The sequence below is a fragment of the Macrobrachium nipponense genome, chromosome 36 (assembly GCF_015104395.2).
Source record: "Macrobrachium nipponense isolate FS-2020 chromosome 36, ASM1510439v2, whole genome shotgun sequence".
NCBI classification, from domain to species: Eukaryota; Metazoa; Arthropoda; class Malacostraca; order Decapoda; family Palaemonidae; genus Macrobrachium; species Macrobrachium nipponense.
Window position 1 is genome coordinate 48,503,606 of NC_087220.1, and position 21,349 is coordinate 48,524,954.

Sequence of the window (21,349 nt, forward strand, 5' to 3'; positions counted from 1 at the left end):
TACTTAGTAAATTTTGCCTCTGTCAAACCTATTCAGTTTTTCCTTTTCCACAGATTCCATTCCTCTAAGATCTTTGCCCTTTCTTTAGCTTTCCTCCTTTACTGTTGGTTTACCTCTGACCAAGCTTAAAAGGCTCTTCTTAACTACTCAGTTGCCATTTGTATATTTCAGTTACCATGTTTACATCTGCTAATATCTCGTCTGTTTATCACAACGTCTGTTGCCTTGCGTATTTTAATAGTGTTCACCGGGTACTTTCTTTTCTTGTTTTCATATTTTGTTTGCATGTCAGCAGTCTTCTCATTATTCTGTTGAGTATCAGATTTCAATACAGGTCTTAGGAATGAACTTAATTATCTTTTCCCCAAAGTCTCTATTTCTTGATTCCTTCAGGCTTGTATCATATGATATCATAAAGTACTGTACAGTAATTTGATAATTACTTCAGACTCGCAGGATGATAATTGGTGCAAAGTATACTAATGTTTGACTAACCGAGGGAAGAGCCAGGGCTGAAGCGGTAAAACATAGAACCTTTAGTGCCACATATAGTAATGTACAGGATTAGGCTCTATCCTCCTTTGGCATTTCTGGAAATGAACCAAGTCTTGTTCTCTGTAGCGATGTGACAAGAAATTCATAACCAAATAGTATATAATTTGTTCTTTAGAAGCAAAATAAATATGTGATGGTTACAATAAGTTACTTGTTTTTGTACGCTTAATGCCAAAAATGCCAAACCCTTGTTAGATATTTCACTACTTTTTCAGTGTTCAATATGCTTGGTAATTTAATTAGGATCAGGTTTACTAATGTCGAGTGTCCAAGCTGTTTATTAATTTTTAATCCATATAGATCTCGCTGAAAAAAAGTGAAATTGTGTTCCCTCAGCTGCAAAAGTGAACAGAAAATTTGATTTTAGTATGGAAGTTCATTTTATAAATGCATTAATATATTCTTAGACAAGGGATATCTCTTCTTTGAGATAACACAAAATTGTTATCGAAGTAAATGTCAAGTGGGTGAAAATGAAAGAAGATTAAATAAATATTTTATTGACAAAATAACTTATAAGCATAATGTACAAGCATTAATTAAATCTATTGTTTACTGATAACCTCTTATTCAGATTATCAGTGATTACCTATCAACCATTTAAAGCTCTAAAGCCTTCCTCAGTCTTGGTACACGTGTTTTCGGTATCCACATGACCAGCTCTTGACCCTCATTCACATCCAGACATTTAAAAAACAAACGTATAAAGTCGGAGATGACATTTGCAGTACTATACACTATACTTTACGCTTGGGGCATTAATTCAATAAGGTTATTTCTAGTGCAGATGGGTTCCATAAGAGGAAGTGCAGGAAATTTTCAGCCTTAAATTTTCTTATTTTTTATTCATCTGCGGGATTCAAAATGTTTTTTTTTCTTTCTTTCTTTCTTTCCTCAGTGACAGATGCCATAAGGTAAAATTTCCCCAAAGAAGCAAAGAATATTGATCAGAAACCTTGTACTTAGTTACCAAGACAATTCATTCCTCTTGCTTATCAAAATAATAGAAGTGCTTTTGTAGGATGTCAATAGGTTACCTGTATTATGTATAAAGCTGCAGCATAATGCTGTTGTTTTGGTTGGCCAAGATCAGGTGTACTGACAATAACTATGGCGAAAATGTGATGAGTAATACCGTAGTATTGTCACGGAAACCTTAAAATTATTCAGAACTCTGTGAACAAAATTATTTGTTGCACAAGTGATAACTGTACTCATAATGCTAGACAATAACAGTGACCTACCCAACAGATTTCTGTGGTAAATACTTATTCCTGATACTGTTAATTGAGGACACTTTTAACATTAACCACTAGTTACAATATATTTGCCAGATGTTTTGTGCCTGCTTGATAAAAATTCTTTACATGTTTATCCTTGGGTGCCTGTAAAATCTGTGTTCTTCACTACACTGATTCTACTTTCAGGTTTTATCTTCCATAGAAATTATATTCATCATAACCCATTAGAAAGAAATGCACAATTTCCTGTTAAGCTGGGATGCCAATATGTTCTTGCTGTATTTTTATATCTCTACATTAAGAATTTAGGGCAAGGTATTGTTTACTTCAACTGACAAGACATTATAAATTCTTTTTCAGTGCTTGCAAAGGCCTTCACTAAATTACTAATGCTTAAAACTGTAAACTCTGACTGGTACTTAAAGTACTCTTGACTAATAAACCAAAGCATAGTAAGAATATTCACCTGCTTTGTCAAACAAAAGACAAAAATATATCTCTCCCCAGGGTAAATTTTTGAACGAATCTAACTGTAACATTGGACGCCAATGCTTTTTGTATGTGAATTGTTTTGTATAACAAACAATGCTGTTAAGATACAACCAACACTGCATCAACGAGTCACAGATGCTGAGGGACAGACTTTAGTCCCGTTCAAACCTTCAAACCCGGTCAGGGTAAAAAGACATATTTAGATCAACATTCTACAGGTACCAACATCCACACATGCACACACAAACTTAACAAATTAAACGGTTAAACATTCATGTATAAAATACTACAAAATTCCATATACTGTACTTACATTATATTTATTTATTTATTCAACACTTTATAAAATCTAAAGCACTCTTCCTAGTTAGTGTAGAAAAATCTTGCATTATCTATTTATTTACAGAATGGAATTATACCCAACACTTATATGGCAGGGATACAGCCCTAGCACTTGAACAGCTGGGGTGTGGGAACAGTGATTCTAGATATATATATATTTTTTTAACTGCTGAGGAACAATCATTTCCCCAAAATGAAAATTTCTCGTAAAAATTGGTTTTAGTGAAATGAACTCCAGTCCAGATGATAAATTTTGATTACAGTAATGGTGTAATCCCAAGAGTGTGGTTAATATCTTAAGCTAGAATCAAGATTATTTTTGTCCAATACAAAATAAATTTCACTTTCAGGGTACAGTGTATCAATGTTTTTTGTTTTTTTTTTTTTTAAACATGCAGCCAAATAATGTGCTGTTAAGCCATAAGTTTAAAAACATGTAAATTAAAGTACAATGGCTTGTAAATTTTTCTGTGATGATTTACAGCATGAAAATTAATTGTAAATCATATAGGTAATATGTTTAGCTACTCACACATAAATTTAAAAGCTGTGTTATTCTAATGCAGTTTTAAAAGCAGCTAAACATGAATGCAAATAATCTGCTTTCTGGTGATAAAGTACTGAAGTTTCAAGTTGGAAAAACTTAATGGATTGCATATCGGTTAAAAAAAAAATTGCAACTTGCAAGTTCACAAGTTAGCAAAGCTGGTTTTCTGTGTGCCTTTAACTTTGCTGTTTACTGTATCCAGCCAAAGCAATTTTGGTCACATTTCAGAAGTTGATGATTTATCAGCAGCCGAGATTTTTCCATATTTACTAAAAAATATGCAAAAATTACTATTTAATAATTGCAGAGGCAGTGCCACAAGAAAACACTGAAAATCTATTGAAAGTGTAAGGTGGCTAAGGTAGTGTTGTGTAGTGCAAATATCCTACCAGCTTATTATTTGCTTATGAGATCTGTGTTCTATACAGCTAAGATAGGCAGTACTGTATATAGTACAAGCAAATTAAGCCTGAAGACATGAAATGTTTCAATCTTTTTAACTAATTCTATAAAGATTATTGGATGATAAATGTAGAGCTGCAACAGAGTAGTACAGTAAAATGGTTTGATACCATTAAGACCACACACACAATTCATGCGAAGTGCTGATTATTTCAAAAGAACTTGATAGCTGTTGAAGCCATACATGCTAAACAAAGATTCTGAAATTTTATCTGCGAGTGTCCAGCATATCTAGGTCTACTGAAATGCAATGTTAGAAGCTTAAAATATGGCTTTGCTCACACTAGAAACTGGAACACATTTTCATCCTGCAATTGGTAACAAAGATGCATCTATTTGTCAGTTTGATGCAGTACTGAATTATTACTAGATCAGTCAGCTTTACAACTCTGTTCTGGATTATATACTGTATTTGTATGAAATGAAAAGTCATGGCATATGACAGCTGTCTTACAGTTCACACGACTGGAGTTATTTGGCACGGATATGGAGTGTGACAAAATGAGAGGTAGGACCAAGACGGATTATGAAGAAAGTTCTGGGGAAACTCAAGTAGAAACTCTCAAAGTCAATTACTCATTGGTAAGGTATTTTAAATTTCAGTAGTGTGAAATTTCAAAAAGGCTCCTTCAGTAGCAACTAACAAGTAGCTGAAAATAAGCAGAAAAAAGCAATTCCACATTTTCAAGTAACACCTAGAGTTGGTCTTGCAAAACAATAAACACGACTTGCCCTATCACTTCACATGAATGTGACAGGAAATTGTATGTTAAGAACAAATCACTGCTTATAAAACTTTTGGTATTGGAAGATGCTAATTCCATTGTTTCTATATCGGTACAGTACAAGAAAATTTATGTACAATGAACACTATATATCCAAAGAAAATAGGACCGATTATTATATTGATTCTGTATCTTCCACAGACTTGTACCACATTCATAAAGCAACTGAATTTACCAGACTTCTTGTCTATTACGGGGTTGCTCAGAAAAGTAAAACTTCACACCATGTGACTGGCCTCATAATTAATACACCAATTTATCAAGATAAGTGAAATGCCCAACTTAAGTTTGTTTCCTCTGTTGATATGAAATGCCCCACTCAAGTTTGTTTCTTCTGGTTGATAGTAAATATTTGCAGCCATAATCATGCAGCTTCAATCTTGCTTCTGAACAATAGTAGCATGAACTACATACCTCTAAATTTTCAAATACGTACTGTATTGTATAATTTGCTAACCTTGATGAGTTCCCATTCCAACAATCATATGAATATCAGCTACTGATATTTACCATCACCTTTAAAAAAACTCACTATAGCCACAATACATGGACATAATAATCCAGATGACCTTCTCTGCATTTTGGTAATAGTTCTCCAGAGTTGCTTTAAAAGAAAAAAAATAATTACAAACATCGCCTTTATAGCATAGCAAGTTGCTACTGCTGATGTGGTGGTGCTGATAAGCTGAAAGTTATTTGTATTGTAAAATGAAAATGATTTTTTGGAACTTATGGAATACTGTGCTTGAAACTAACTCTTTCCTCATGGAAAAAAGGCCTTACTAACATATATAATAAGAGCACCTGTTATAAATAAAACTTATAAAATATATCAACATTTGAATAATAAAATTATACGTAACTGTAACGTGCTGCACATGGAGTATGCTTCTTTTCTTGTGGACAAAAAGCTTTGTTTCACGATTCTCTACTAGAAGTTAACTAGTAATTACATGTGTCAGTATGCTATTACTATGTAATTTGTGACAGGATCATTAAACAAAAATGATTGATAGCAACAACAAGAGTAATGTGTAATTCTGCTCTACCGTTAAGTCTAGCAAAATCTAACAAGAAATTGAGAGATAAAAAGACTGCTGAATGATATTGTTGTATATGAGGTAATAAAATGAAAACATTTGATTAAGATCGGAAACCTGCCGACGCCAGATGCTTTCTTACTACAACACCAGATGCAAATACACAACAGAGGTTCCTTCGTGGACGCCACAGTTCTCAATAAACAACATCATAGAATCTGACTGGATCTTTGTCCAAACACCTTATAGTAGTGGTCAAAGATAAACTTTTCCAACAAAATTATCTTCAATATCCTAAACTCCAGCCAATGTTAGGTGAGGGCAAGAGTGTCACGAAGTAGTTTCTTAAAGGTTGTGGTGGCTGATGGGTTGCTTGAGGGGGGTACGTTGTAGTTGACCTAGAAAAAATATTAATACACTATTTACTCTTCATCAAAACAATGCTGAGCTTTCAGGTCAGTGTGAATGAAAAAAACATTTTACTGATCTTTCCAAGTTCAAATGAATCTGGCATTAACAAAGTGAAAGCCATTTCAAGACTGGACAAAACTGAACAAGTAAATAAATGGCTTACTTTGAAGAGGAATGGCTGAACATCTGAATAAGCAGTGTCATATATGAGATCAATTTCTGCTTGGTTGGGTGGTGAAGGAATGAAGTCGTACTTATTCAGGGAGTCTGTTATGTGTAACAGCTTCTCCCCTAAGGTTTCACCCACCTTCTCTCTCCACACTTGACGTTCTTATTGAAAAAAAAAATATATATTATTAATGCTAAAGTTAGTTACAGAATACTATGGATAAAAACAAGAACTATTACAGAATACAGATAAAAAATGGAAGCACAATACAAATAATATCTGCCGGGCTAAAAGACTTACAATTCAACATTTAGTCATACCTCTACAATATGATTTTGAAACAATAAAATATTCCCACTTTATCGGCTCCCAACAAGTTTATTTAGCAAAGTACGTAACTGTAGGTGTCCACTATAATAAATTTGTAGTTTTAAAAATACCATTAAACTCTACTTTCATTTTCTCATTGCTATAATGGTATCATCATACATTTTAAAGCCTGGTCAAGAAGCATTTTCAATATTTTATTTCATTCTTCCAACCCTACCTATTTCCATTTGCAGTGACAGCGTAAAACTGAATTCTGGTGTACTAACTAAATTCCCAAAACAATGCAGGACAATTTTCCATATGTGAAAACCCTTCTAAAGCCTATTTCATCAATTTGTGGGAACACTGAATACACAAGCTGTAGCAGCATGAAACACTACAGCTGGTACTGAAGGTCCTCTGTAGCATCCTGCTGCCCCAGTAGGATGGCTTTCTGCCTTTTGCTCTTCATGCAATCCTTGTAATCTCTCCTCTTCTAGCTGTCCAACTTACACAATTTCACCTTGCACCAATTTTTACAAGTTTGTCTTATTCCAGTTTTTATGCCTTATTTAAAAGCAAATGCTTTGGTTGAGCATATGTGAATAGTATAGAAATGGGAATCTGTATTGTTAAGCCTAATTTAAAACCAAAACAATGATAATCTCACTGACGACAACATAACAGACACATGACATTTAAATTTTTAAACATTTTGTTAAATGCTGTCCAAAGTAAGAAAAAAAGATTTGTTTATCATAACAAACAATTCAGGTATTGTGACAGTGTATGCAACTGTTGGTACCCTTGGTGGTAAGGCACCACAAGGTACCGAAGCTATAGTCTAAAGTTGCACCACCTTTAATCCGCAGTAACCAGCACTTCTGTTCTGCACCTTGTTTTACTTGGTACAGTATTGATTTTTTGCCATCCTGAACTGACTTTTTACTTAAAAGCAGCATAACATCTGAATTAACATCTGAATATGCTGTGATGGATGGCCATCAATCATCTATCGCTAAATCCCAGGCTTTCAAATTGATAATGAAAACTCAAGATATTATGACTGTGAAATGCAAGCTAAAAATTAAAATGTTTGGGTAAATAGAGGAAAAAAGCTTATTAAAGTGGATCAAAGTTTAGCTGAAATTCCATTAGTCTATAAATTTTCATAATAAAATTTATTATTTGGATAAATACCTACTGTTAAATTTAGCTATATATCCGAGCCGGCATCGAAACAAAAAAATATAATGGCTGCCCGAATGACTGTCTAGTTTAACTGTTCTCCACAAGGTGTGTTTCGAATGTTTTAGCTCTTGTCCGAATTCTCCTTGACAGCCCACTAAGTTGTGGGGAGGCTGGGTGGGTCTACTTTAACAGCAGGTAAGTATCCAAATAATAAATTTTATTATGAAAATTTATATTATTTGAGATGAATCTTACCTACTGTTAAATTTAGCTGATTCCCACAATAAGAGGAGGATGGTGGGTAGTGCAGCTAGACAAAATTCCGCTCAGCCATTCGAGCTAAAGGTTTTTTATACAAACCCAAAACATTCTCACCTAATCTGGAATCCTTGGTGGATTTTACTACCACCAGAAGTTGGATATCAATTCAGGGAGCAAGGCTCTCATACACATGCTTCAAAGAGCAGCCTTGCGGAGAAAACCGCTTTGAATCAGCCAGCATGACATGCAAGCGGTATGAGGGACCCCTGTGCCTGGGTCCAAAAGCCCTATAAAACGAGTCACTTAAAATAAATACCTTTACAATATAAAGGTACGCTCCTATACAAAATTTGTACCTTCACGCTCCCCAAAATATTAAAACCCGGGATTTAAACAAAAGAGCCTAAAGAATTGCTCTTTTTTCGGTTCAGGAAAAGACTACCCACTACTAGTATAGTTGATTAAGGACTTTACAGTTTTCAAACACAATTCTGTATAACTTAAGGTAACTTAAGGTAGTGCTCAGGCAAAAAACTGAATCGTACTTCTATTGTGACACATCAATCCTATTCTGGAGCGACAAATTGACTTAACACTAAATGAAGTTGCAACTGCTGCTCACATTATGAATGTTTAACTTCAATATAGGTAGAAGACATGGAGCTAGTTCTCATGCACTAGCCTATCCATTATGTCACAGAGGACCTTGTGTTCCTTGACTAAGTTTCTAAAAATCATAACACAAAAGGTTAACTTTGCCTCTTTCAGGCTTAACCTTCACAAGTACATTCTAGGTTTTCTAAAACCACAAAACAATAGTTAACTTTGCCTTCAAGTTTAACCATAAGCAAAGGCATTATAAGTTTCTAAAAATTGCAACACAAAAGGTTAACTTTGCCTCTTCCAGGCTTAACCTTCACAATTACATTCTAGGTTTTCTAAAACCATAAAACAAAAAGTTAACTTTGCCTTCAAGCTTAACCATTAGCAAAGACAGCTAGGTTTCCTAAAACCACAAAACAAAAGGTTGATTTTTGCCTCTTCTAGGCTAACCTTTGACCACAACATCTGTTTTTCTTAAAACCACAAAACCAAAGGTTAACTTTGCCTCTTCCAGCATTTACCTTTGACAAAGATGTTCAAGGTTCCTAAAAGGATGATAAAAATGTTCTAGGTTTAACCTTTAAATTTAAATGCCCAACAGGATAGGGAAGTTTCCTCTCCCCCCCCACTCAAGGGGTTACATTGGAATTTGTACAGGGAACTGTAAAGCATAGCCTTAACATCACCCTCAGCTCTAAGACAGAAAGCTAAAATAGCATTCCCTTTACACCAGCTTAAAGAAGGGTGCTGACAATAAATTTACTTATTAACCACTACTAAATAAAAGGTTTTACAGTAAATTCAGATAAAGTTTAGACCCGCATCTAAACTCCAGAGAGAGACTGATATAGATATGAAGGGGCTTCAATCTCAACACCTTACAGTGCTGGTCCTCAGCAAGATCTAAAAGTACTTGATGCAATACCGAGGAAAGTATGTATGGAACGATAACTTTGGAAGTAGACAGTGAAAAGTCTTATCTCCTCTAAACAAAAGACATTGACGTCTACAAGGTTCCAGGTGCTGAAAATTCCTCCAGAATGGTACCCTCAGCAACACACAGACCACTGCTTCTGACCCCAGGCCATGGCAGTTTTAAATTAAGGACAGATCTTACAATAACTTTATAAAATCTTATTACTGGGAGAGGACATTCTAACATCTCCAAGCAGTTAAGGAGATGCCTACGTTAGTGTAAATGTATGGAATTGTGTAGTGGAGTTGATTTCTTCTCAACAGAAGAATGAGACATCTACCAAAAGCATTGGAAATTCTGAAATATTTTTGCCCTGAGGCTACAGGAGACTAAGCAATTCTTGAACTTGAAATTGCTCAATAGAATTCAGAGTAGATACAAGGGGCAGGCCTAGAGTCTGAATTAGGCAAAATTTAAAGAAACATCAACTGCTCAAGCCTGAGGGCCAACAGAGTAGTAGTAATCATTCGGATGTCCCTGTTCATCTACATGCTAGAAAGCTAAATGAGTGCTCCTTAAATCCACACCAAGTGCCAAACTTACGGATGTAAAGGCCCTTGTAGGCAGCTGTTCTTCCTGAATCCCCAATTGCTAAAACACTGTCCTTCCACAGAGTGAATGATCAAACCAATATGTTGTTTCAATTCACTCAGAGTAGCAAACTTCCCACAAAGACTTTGTTTCTGACCGGGAATAAACCTGCAAAGCATCTTGATGTCTTTCCACTGCCCTGACATCTAAAAAGTTTTACCAGGTGTAGTGTTGACCATTCTATGTTGCATGAAAGTGTAATGACACTAGATAAACTCTGTGTTGCATGACAGAGGGAAAAGACCAAAGCTTGGACTTAGGTTTAAGAACAAAATGAACAATAGGTTTAAGAACAAAATGGACGATTCCTGGTTACAGGGTCCCTCCTACAGTCCTGGAGCCAAAGTTGGTTCTGGATTACTTATAAATTTAATGAACGTTATTTGTAAGTCGTAATTCTTATGCTGAAACTGTACATTAATTAAGCATGATTATCTGAAAATATCCTGTGAGGCCATGTTTCCTAATGAGGAAATGCCCTTACCATATAGGAAGTTTCCTTCAGGTCTAAAATTCTTCAAGCAACACATGCCTGTTATCTTGACCGACAAGCATGTACGTATAAGTAAGTATCCTCCCCACATCACTAGATAAGAATGGGGATATAAAGAATTAACAATATAATGCATAAAAATTGGGCCAGAAGCAGCAACAGGTTCTTGGCCTTTGGAATACTGTTGATAGAATTGGCTAACTTGAATCACTGATTCGGTAGACGTGTCTTGCTCCTAAAGTTGACACCATCTACCAATGGGCAACAAGTCCCTGACATAACTTATAGAGGGCTGCACACTAACCCAAACATAGTGGACATAACAGCACTACCTTCTAGTAAAAACATCTTGAAGGAACTTGCATGACTGTGGATGTATGGTAAGTGGAATACATTCTGCATGTGTACCACGAGTCTGACCGTTCTTTGGAAAGGCACTAAAACCATGCTAAAAAACCAACAATTATATGGCCAGACACTTATTGTTATTCAGTCTCCAAACATCCAAGAATATCTCCAATTACTTATGGGAGTCTTCCTAAAGAATTACCCTTGGACCATCATTTCCTCTATATACAATCTCCTACTAAAAGAAACTAATGACAGATTTCTGCTGAAGACAAGGGAAGCTATAAGAGGGAGATTAAACCAGTGGAGGACAACCAAAAAGAATCACAACTGCCCTTCACCGTCTCCACCATATAACGTACTGGTCCCAAGTCTCTCCATGCATGTTAGGAGGTTGCAACTGTCCCTATCCCAGAACCTGAATCTGCACTTACCCCTGAAAGGTAAAAAATAAGACTACCAATAGATAATCCCTTTTCGCCTTAAACGAGCTGCATAATCAGACATGAAGCGAAAGTGTTCTCACTTCTTCCAAACCGAGTGAGTATAAGCATGGGGACATTACCCTGCAGCATCAGAAATGAGTTACTTGTTTCCTCGCTAAAAACTCCCGCTGGGTTGGCGTCTCCACCTCTCTAAGAAGTCACAGAGACGAGACAACGTAAATAAAAGGTAATAACTCTAAGTTGGACTGAAAATCCATCAGCATGTCTGTTAGTCTCAAGTTCATTTCCCCACAGGAAAGAGAAAGAAAGTGAACTTCCTACTAAAGACAGTTAAAGGTCCAATAAGTGTTGTACAGCAAAAGGCGGCCTTCAGCTCTCCACGACTTTAAAAGACAAGACGACAAGCCAAAACAGACACAAAGGAAGATTGTGTGTCCGAGGACGAGAAAATTTACGAAATGCTCTCTAATTGGAGAAAGCGTTGGTTCTCTTCTCCAATATTTAGAGGGCGCCAAAATACGTTAGGACAATTAAGATATATTCTCTACGTGGGCTCTATCCTCAACAAAATGAGGATACAGCAAGGCGTAGCGTGGCAACAAACGCCGACCGGCCCAAACGAGTTCCTTCAACTCCATTCAAACTTTTCTTCCGTCAGCGGGCGATGGAAGGAGACAGCTGCCGACAGGAAGTAAACAAAAGAGCTTAAAGGATTGCTCTTTCTCCGCAACCCTGGCAACAAAAAGCGACACTTGTCGATAAGAGGTGACAGCAGCTGAGTACTGTATTGAATCCACCACGACTCAATGAGAAGAAGACAGTTTAAGCGACTCGGCCAAGTCCGCACGAGTCAACTGCGTTCACTCGAGTCAACAATGTCCACAGCAGGGTTCCCAGATGTATCAGACCAAATTATTGTACCAAACCTCTTCAAATTATTGTATTTTGATTAATAATCGTTTATCGTACAGAGGGAACCCTGGTCCACAGTCCGCACGAGTCAACTGAGGGAAAGAGAGAACAAGGCACCAGAAGTGGGAGAGTATCTAACTCGGCACGAACTTTAGATACTAGAGACATTGTAGACTTGAAGAAAAAGGAATATGCTAACAGACGAGAATTTAGAATAACCAAAACATGAGAGAGATAAAAAGTCAACTGAGTCGACATATCTAAATGTGTAAAACTCGCTACAGATACATTATCATCTCAATAAAATGTCTATACCTATATCATATATTATTAAGCCTATGCATGCTAACACCTCAAACTAGGTGTTGAAGACTACACAAAACGCCTACGGAGCGACCATTAACGCTTACCGAAACAGTCCTTATGTGAACTTAACGGTCCTAGGCGATCGCTTTAGCAGTCCTTTGGCGAACGCTTTAAACAAGATTCAGACCATGAAAAGGGCAAAGTAGGTATTGGAGGGCACAGAATCCCATCGTCCCGAGAACAGACCCGGTTCCCTGGCAGTGGATGTTTCCAATTGTCGCAAGGCAGTCCTAGGCTCGGGCTATGTACAGACAAGGGCACCAACACTTTACTTCTAACAGGGAACGCGAAAATGAGCGCACACTAAGGAGGGATTCGGAATGTTCCCATCACGAACTCAGTTCAAATTGTATTAGAACTAAAAATAGGTTAATGTGCTAACTTAACTTCTCGTTACGCTTTTCCTGAACCGAAATAATAAATGAAATAAATGAAAAAATAAATAAATATATATATATATATATATATATATATAGTATATATATATATATATATATATATATATATATATATATATATATATATATATAGATATATATTACATATATATACATATATATACATATATACACACACACACACATATATAGATATATATAATATATATATATTATATTATATCATTATTATAATAGCTAATATATATAATATATATATACCTTCATTCTGTCAAACGATTAACTACAGACTTAAGTAGGTAACTGCTGCTACGCAAATTTTGGGGGTAGTTCATCAGATTGCTTCTTCAGCAACTGATGCATTTGTTTTCAAGTAAGGTTATACATGCCTAATCTAAAATGCCATTTTTTCACAGGGCTGCATACCTAAATATACCGATGAATGGATATGGTATGATAATTGGGGCTAATGTCATGGCAATTAGAAAGAAGGGCAATCACTGCCATTACAAAATACGCATAAAAAATTTAAGAAAATGGGTGGTCTGAAAAGATTTGTCATCAAGCACATCTGCCACTGATTAAATTACAAGGGAGAGTTCACCATAAATTGCTTTACCATCATTACCTTCTGAATTATGCACATGGTCTGATTTTAACCACCTTACAATAAATACAACTGCCTTCTAAAATAAAATAATAGGTACTTATGCATGTTGCATTTGTACTTTTATATTAATGTAAAAGAAATTCTTGCTGTCCAAGTAAAGTATAAAATTACCAACCTGTCCTTGTTCCCTGAATGAGCCATTTAGGTAAGGTAACTGTAGCTTATCAATTAAGATTTTAAAACTACTAACCAAAGCCTTTATAATGCACAGTCCAGCAGGACTTTCATCCAAATAAACTACCAGGTTCTTCACTGAATATCATCATCAGTACAAGGCAGTTTAGTCGAAGCTAAAGGTAAAATTTGCAACAAAATAAAGCCGAAGAAGGTGGACAGCTATAGTCCGACAGATTTAAACTGATAGATTGTTTACTTCCTTGAGAAAAACCCTGTTGCCAGTTCTCTCTTAACCTTTAAATCGTCCCCTTCTTAAGTCCTCAGCCATCTCCCAACGAGGGAATATTTGGGACAGAACCTAATAAAACTGACCGTATAAATCCTAATCCGTAAACTCGATCCCTATTCTATTTGGTTATTACTTTTGAGACTATTTATTTTTATATTTGTTATGACTTATACCCTTAAATTTTGCTTATTATATTACTTATTTTATATGATGATGTTTTTCATTAAAAGTAATAAAAATCGGCAATTGCCATTCAGTATGTATGTTTTATGACATTTTCTTATAATCTTGCCAGTAGATTACTTCTATTTATTCTTTTTTATTATTTGAATTTTCCGTCTGCCATACTATTCATTTCCTAAACAAGTTTGTAATATTTTGGATTTCATTGCTCTTCATTTTAGGTTTCCCCCTCATTCTAATTCATCAAGTTAAAATTTACTTGAATTTCATTTCCTTTTTCACTCACGGTCTAATGCGTGTAACAATTTTTACTTTTTATAAGGTTGTTGCACAGAAACGCATCATTGGGAGAAAAAAATTATTTACAATAATTATCGCAAGAATTGTAATAATATGATTCTATACATAATGTACATAGCGAAGAATCTTAGTCGTCAGATGATCTTACTTTAATAACAGCTATCCTTTGCAGCATCGCCTGTTTGCAAGTTTTCGGAATGCTTAACTGCATTTGCCCGTTTCATAGCGTGCTTTCTGTAGGAATAAATCAATTTTCCTACTGACTATTGTTAAAGCAAGAAGTCATTCTTTTTGGCGCTAGAGTTCTCTGCTAGACCGGGCGGTGGGACTTATACAAAGGGTAGCTTAAGAGATAATTCCTTTAAACTTCATGGTTTAATAGGCTTGGCCCACCTGCATTTCGCCTTCAAAGGTAACAGGAAAAGTGGCAACGTTTTTTGAAACATATGTCACGTTTATAAATGCGATTTCTTATTTTATTTACAAATAAAATTATAATCACAATATGTGACCGTTTAAGTCCAGCAAAACATGCTAAAAACTTTAAACTACCGATTTATTGATTCATGTGTTATGAAGGAAGGTATTTAAAACTGGATACTCGTAAATGTGGCAACAGGGTTTTTACCCAAAGACGAAAACAATCTATCAGTTTAGATCTGTCGAACTATAGTTGGGAAGACCCTACAGAAAGGGGACAAAAAGGAAAAAAAAAAAAAATAGAAACAATGTAATAAAGGAGTAAAGGGGTGCTGGAAAACACCTCTTCTAATCCACACTGCAACGGAAAACAAGTCTGCAATCTTACCACTTTCATTATTCAGAGATACTACATTTATTCTCAGAGTCCAAATTTCCCAGGGAATGTTCTCTGAAGCAAATGGCCAACGGCCCCTTTTCCTCTGATAGAATTCCAAAGCAACCTGAAAATGAAAGAACATATTTATGAGAAACTATCTACCTTAAATATTTACATGATTTCTCATTGTCTGAGTTTACACCTACTATAATCTGTGTAAAAATAAAATGCAATCCATAAAACTATGTATTGGGAAAGTTGCTTAATAAAGTACGAAATAAGGGAGGACTGCTACAAAAAGAATTAAATGTGAACTAAAAGGTGAGGAGCACAACTTTCTCACTGGTTCCATGAAACGTAAAAACACCATACAAACAAACAATACAAACAAACACAACCTTCTCTCCAAGAAGGAAAGCTGCATAACTAGATGTACTCATATTGGAGAAAAAATTAAAATAGAGAGACAAACTTACAGAGCCATTGGAGGGCGCATCATGGGCTCTAATGGCTTCACAGAAGCCACTCACTTCACGGCGAATATATCTATCCAGCTCTTCTGATGAACACCGTACCTGTAATAAACCACGATGAGTCACAGAAGAAAACTGGAATAATTATATAATCAATTAATTCATTTTTGTCAGTTTTTCTCGGTTTCTGAACCTTCAAATCCCAAAACATTTACTATTTCACGAGTCCTAATGCTTTTACATGAAGAATAAGCTAAAATTCCTAAACTTTTATATAAAGATTACGCTAAATCATTTTAGTTTCCCTGAGTTGTTGCTGCTCATACTCTCGAAATAATAAGATATACTGGCATACATAATTAAAGTGTAACTAAAAAACAAATGCAAATAGATCAATCTTGCTGTTTGACATATCAAGAAGTTATTTTTACCAAGGACACATACATGCAGCAGTGCTCTTTGAGCCATTAAAGAGTACAGTATCTGGTCACTTAAAGAGGCACTAACTACAATTCCTCTTCCTACATTCTGTTGAGATTCCAATGGAAAGTTTCAGCCAAATTACCCAAAAACAGCGTAGAATTCAATGGAGATTTTGTGAAATGTATCCAGATATAAAACTGAATGGCATATCTGAGAAAAATAATATATATATACATATATGGAATCTTAATTATTTACACAATAGAGCCATGCTTCAAACAACACAACAATGTCCCACTTGATCTCAAATACATTAAATTAATGATGATATCAGAAATTCTATACTTATCAAGATTCCATTTGTTTTTGTAATTAATGATTGTTTTATCTTTTTTGTAATTACTGATTGTTTTATCCTTTTATACACTATCAGTTCAGTTTGATTTTTCTATTTCACTGTACAGTACAACAAAAAGGTTGAGAAATATCATTGTACTCCCCCTTCTTGTCATAATCAATGACTGCAGGTTTCTCATCAATTTCCAGCTCTCCAATTTCTTAAACTTTAGCTTGTTGTAGGTTGTGCCTATGAATCTAGGAATGTGTCTTGAGGTCCATTACTATAAACAACCTGAAGACTTCTGGTTAATTACTACCACATGATGGTAAATTTTTTTCCTCATAGCAGTATATTAAAAGGTTGGCTCCAGTACTTTTTACTGATTATCTAAAAAATCAAATGGTACCATTTTGAAACATATTTTTAACTGCATAGGAGAGATTTTACATTTCTAAGTACACTGAGACAGAATGCACTTCACCTTGTGCAGGAAAGAATGCCTTGTGCTTACAGTAGATATTGTAAAATGCAGTTGAATAAAGCTCAGCGAAACGACTGTACTTACATAAGTGAAATCAATGAAATCGCAGTCAACATCTTGGAAGCCAATGGTGCCTACTGCGTATGTATCATCATTTTTATAGTGGAACTTTCCTGTAGATCGGTGGAATAGTAGGGTGTGGAACAAGCTTAAAACTGCTTCATCCACCTGTCTCCCCTCCACAGCCTGTAATAAACATTAAAAGGTGTCTTTAATCCACATAAATTTCAACAATTATTATTACATAGCCTGAAAAAACACATTACCAATATGTGAATTAGCAGCTTGTAGTATGATGTACTATATATTATTAAAAATTCTATTTAAAAGTGATCATTTTTCAGTGCTTAACAAAGATGAATATTGTAAAGAACATCCAACACATTTGGGAAAATGCTGAAAATCATCAATGATAAGTAGTAAACTACTTTTAAAAAATTCATTAGCATAACTTCTACTGCTCCAAATATTTAATCATCATTCATACCAGGTGCTATACAGCAAATTCCTCAAAAGCAATATCATAATTCACTCAGTGTCATACTCAAGACTACCCATTGCCATTAACTAAATGTCATGTTCAGCGTCCCCTCTTAAAGATTTGCTACGACATCTGCTGAACTAGCCTGCTTCCTCAAATGATGATGTCGTTGGGTTCACTTATTAGTTCAGGTGATAGATTTCAGTTGATGAGACATTTGCTGTCTGGCAGAGAAGTCTCAGTAATAAACACTGTTATTGCTATAAACAGTACCAGTATCGAGCACATCCACTGTTACTCTTATGTGTTAATTTTGCTTGAATGACCTCACATACTATGAAAGAGAAAGTAGCTTTGTCATTGGTGATTTTTGTGTAACCTTACATCAGTTGTTTAATACCTCATATATTTCCCTGTAAAGCAGTTACTGTGAAATTTATTTCACAAGTATTTCAGTCAGTGTGATGCACTAGCATGGACCAAAAGAGATAACTAAAGAAAGAGCAAGACCAAGAAAGACACGAAGTGAATGATTATGTTGTAAATGGTTGTGTGTTGTCAGAAGTTTGGGCTGGTTAGGGAATTGAATGCTGGATGGAGTATCAAATGTGTTTGAGGATTTTATGATACAGCTTTTATTTAAATAGAGAATCAAAAGGTTGTTTTAAAATTTTTTTTAAATTATGTAATTTGATGTTTCTAGTGGGAGTAAGTAGTATTCTTCTGAAGATGGTTAATTTACCAACTTTTGACATAACATCATGACATGTCTAAAATGGCCCTTCTTAAATCTTAACTTAAAATCACTGACTCATCAAAACTTTTGACCTATTTTTGACTGGTGTGCTAGATTTTACCTATGCTTCTGAATAAGCACATTAAAAACGTTATACAGCACTCGAGCCAGTTGCATGTGTTCTCCAGCAAAGATATCATCTCTTTGCAACTAATGAAGCCATCAAAGTAAGAAGCCTCCTTCCTCTTGAAACATGTGATTTTTATGGAATCAAAGGTTTTAATATACAAACTTTTGCTTCAACAGTGCTTGTATTTCTATGACAATTAGCTCTAGCATCCACCTAAAATAGAAGTGTATTGTTTGATCTGTTAAATAATGTTAAATAGGTAAGTTCAAAACAGAAACATTTAAAGTGTACAACCCTGTCGTAATGAAGCCAATTATCTAATTAATTTTGATGAGTTCATTATCCCCGAACATTCATGACCTGGAATTTAGGTTGGATTGCATGAGAAATTTAGGCTAACAACAAACGGACAGATGTCTACAGTTCTCAAAATAATGGGAACAGCAACACTTCAAATCCGTAACTTTTTCTGTGCCTCTGGTGGAAATCTGAACTTGAATTTTATATGCATTGCAAACTATGCTTTGGTAGCATCATAGCAGAAGAACGCAACATTGAGGAGGAGCGTAATAATGGAATGAGAGAGAAAGAATTTGACTTTTTTTTTTCTCTCATAATTGTCTTGCATGGAACATATCTGCCTACCTAGGTGATTTACTAGTTCTGTAATTCTGCTTCTTATAGCAGCACCTTTAACCAAATGTTTAATTTACTCCCTTGCACCCAAAGCCAAAACTACTACTTGAGGAATTCAAGATATGCTGAACAAAGCCCTGTTCCTTGCACGAAAAGCAGTTTTCTGAGGGGAAAAAAAAAATTCATATTAGGTTTGAAATAAAGCGCAAACATCATGAAAGCCCAAGAGATATAAAACTAAACCCATAACAACAATCCAGTCATCTAAGTACCACAAGACTGACGAAGTGGCACAAAATAAACGAACAGCCTTTGACTTCTAGCTCAACCACAGTTTGAAATAATTTGCATTTTTTGGTCATTGTTATTCTTAATCACATTTCACACATATGCACATTACACATTAAATGAACCTGCATGAATCACTATCCCCAGTTTTCAGCAAAAAAAAAAAAAAAAACTAAATAAATAAATAAATAAAATGGTTATTCCTATCTACCCATGAAAAACTATGCAGATATTTGTAATCTTGTTTGGTCCTAGGCTGAGTTATTGTCTAACAAAGACTGCTTTCATAGCAACTTTTGATAATGGAGGTTAACTGCACAGTTCATGGTGAAAAAGAGATTCAGATTACATCATAAAGACAATCACTAAACTGAACTTTATACACATCATAACATACTCGAGGATTTATTTGAAGCTAACAATGTGTACTTTAAAAAAATTGGTAGTAATGTCTAAATTACCAATGAAATCACTCTATGAAAATGTAAGAATCCATATGCACACTCACATAAACCAATAGTACAAACACCATTTCTGGTTAAGATTTAATTTAATGAAATTTGGGCTGTCTAGTCGAGCATTGGTTCACTTCCAGCCACACTTTACTGAATTACTTTTTTACTGAATAACAGTACTAATTCCTGGGGTTATGGAGATTAGGCTATCAACAAATCTGTCAACTGGAGTTTGTTAAGGTAACCTACAGAGAAATGACTGTACATTACCTTGGCACAAATGCATATAGAAACATCGAACAGCATCAAGACGGAAAACTCCTAATGAGCTGAACAGACACAGAAAATTACGACAACAGTGTATTAAGATGAAAATAAATTTCAAGTCTTTGTATGCCTACCCGCGTTTTGGAATGGTTGCAATGAGAGCACACAACACCTGGTTTGTGCCTTTCCACCTGTTCTACGTCCTTACCCCCACACAGGTAGCCGGCTCGTGAATGTTAATTAGCAGGTAGGCCTAACGAAAACACCATGCATGCCAGTAGGCCTTTTACAGGTTCCGACTTGCCACTCATGTCAGATCGATTTATATTCCTTTCGATACGACGAAGCTGGCTTTGTTTTTTTGGTAGTTCAATGGCCATTACGATGTGTGAATTTCACATGAACCCGAGGTGAAATACGACGGAATTCTGGCCTCGCGTTGCATAAAACCCAGACACCAATATTGTACGAGGATGACGCAAAGGTAAGCAAACATTACAATGGGGGGTCACCTGTTTGCCTCCATTTTCCTCTTCCTGACGCGAAATAAAACGTTTTCTTGCATAACGAACTCCTCCGGAACGACGTTATGAACAATCTCTCACAATATGGCAACGCAATTCACCCAAATACTACGAAAACAGAGCAAAATACTCACGAGCTCCAAGACCTGCGTGTTAGCATTCATTCTTTTCGCTTTGTTTTGATCTGCGTCTCTCAGCTGACGGTGACGTCACGGCAGCGCGACATTTGAAGCGGGCGATGCGTCCAGTCAGGAAATTTCCCTCTGAAGTTGATCTTTAAAGGGACCAGGGGCGTAAATGAGGGGCTTTATGAATGGTAGATTCGTTGTTCGTTGGTATGTGAATGATGTAGAGTTATCAAGACCTGGAAAATGGGGCAGATAAAGTTTGAAATTGCGTGACAGAATGGTTGGAAGAGGGCCAATGCGAAGAAAGTAGGACAAGATTCAAGTTTGCAGCAATTTTTGTTCGCAAGAAAGTTATCGTCGTCTGTCAATTGTGTCGTTCGTCAGATGGTGGTTTGTTAATCGATTATTCCTGTACATGTTGAATGCTTTTAATGGATATATTGACTTGTGTTATATTTTTCTTTTATTTATATTTGTCCTTTGTTTACAGTTTGAAAGAAACTGATAGCGAGCTTTCGTTGCACGCTGTTCATGCCATTTGTGTACCGTACACTCACTGCCAACGTTTGTGGTTTGTGTTTACCTCTGCTCTCAATGTGCACACACAGACATACGTATATATATATATATA

General features: G+C 35.6%; 1 protein-coding gene across 1 annotated transcript; it reads right to left on the minus strand.

Annotated features, from left to right (window-relative positions):
* Nucleotides 1-1,039: 1,039 nt before the first annotated feature.
* LOC135203611 (autophagy-related protein 101-like) lies at nucleotides 1,040-20,867 on the minus strand. Its single transcript, XM_064233438.1, has 6 exons — nucleotides 20,725-20,867; nucleotides 17,098-17,259; nucleotides 15,773-15,871; nucleotides 15,306-15,420; nucleotides 6,039-6,205; nucleotides 1,040-5,862 (listed from the first exon to the last, which is right to left on the minus strand). The coding sequence occupies exons 1-6, from the start codon at nucleotides 20,752-20,754 to the stop codon at nucleotides 5,776-5,778; spliced, it is 660 nt and encodes a 219-aa protein (XP_064089508.1). The 5' UTR covers nucleotides 20,755-20,867; the 3' UTR covers nucleotides 1,040-5,775.
* Between the last annotated feature and the right edge of the window lie 482 nt (nucleotides 20,868-21,349).

Excerpts from the sequence above, each read along its gene's own strand:
- LOC135203611 (XM_064233438.1), bottom strand. The coding sequence starts at position 20,754 with ATGAATGCTAACACGCAGGTCTTGGAGCTC. Across the intron at positions 15,421-15,772 it reads ATGCGCCCTCCAATGGCTCT|GTTGCTTTGGAATTCTATCA; the intron begins GTAAGTTTGTCT and ends TTTCATTTTCAG. Across the intron at positions 5,863-6,038 it reads TTCAGCCATTCCTCTTCAAA|GTCAACTACAACGTACCCCC; the intron begins GTAAGCCATTTA and ends TATTTTTTCTAG.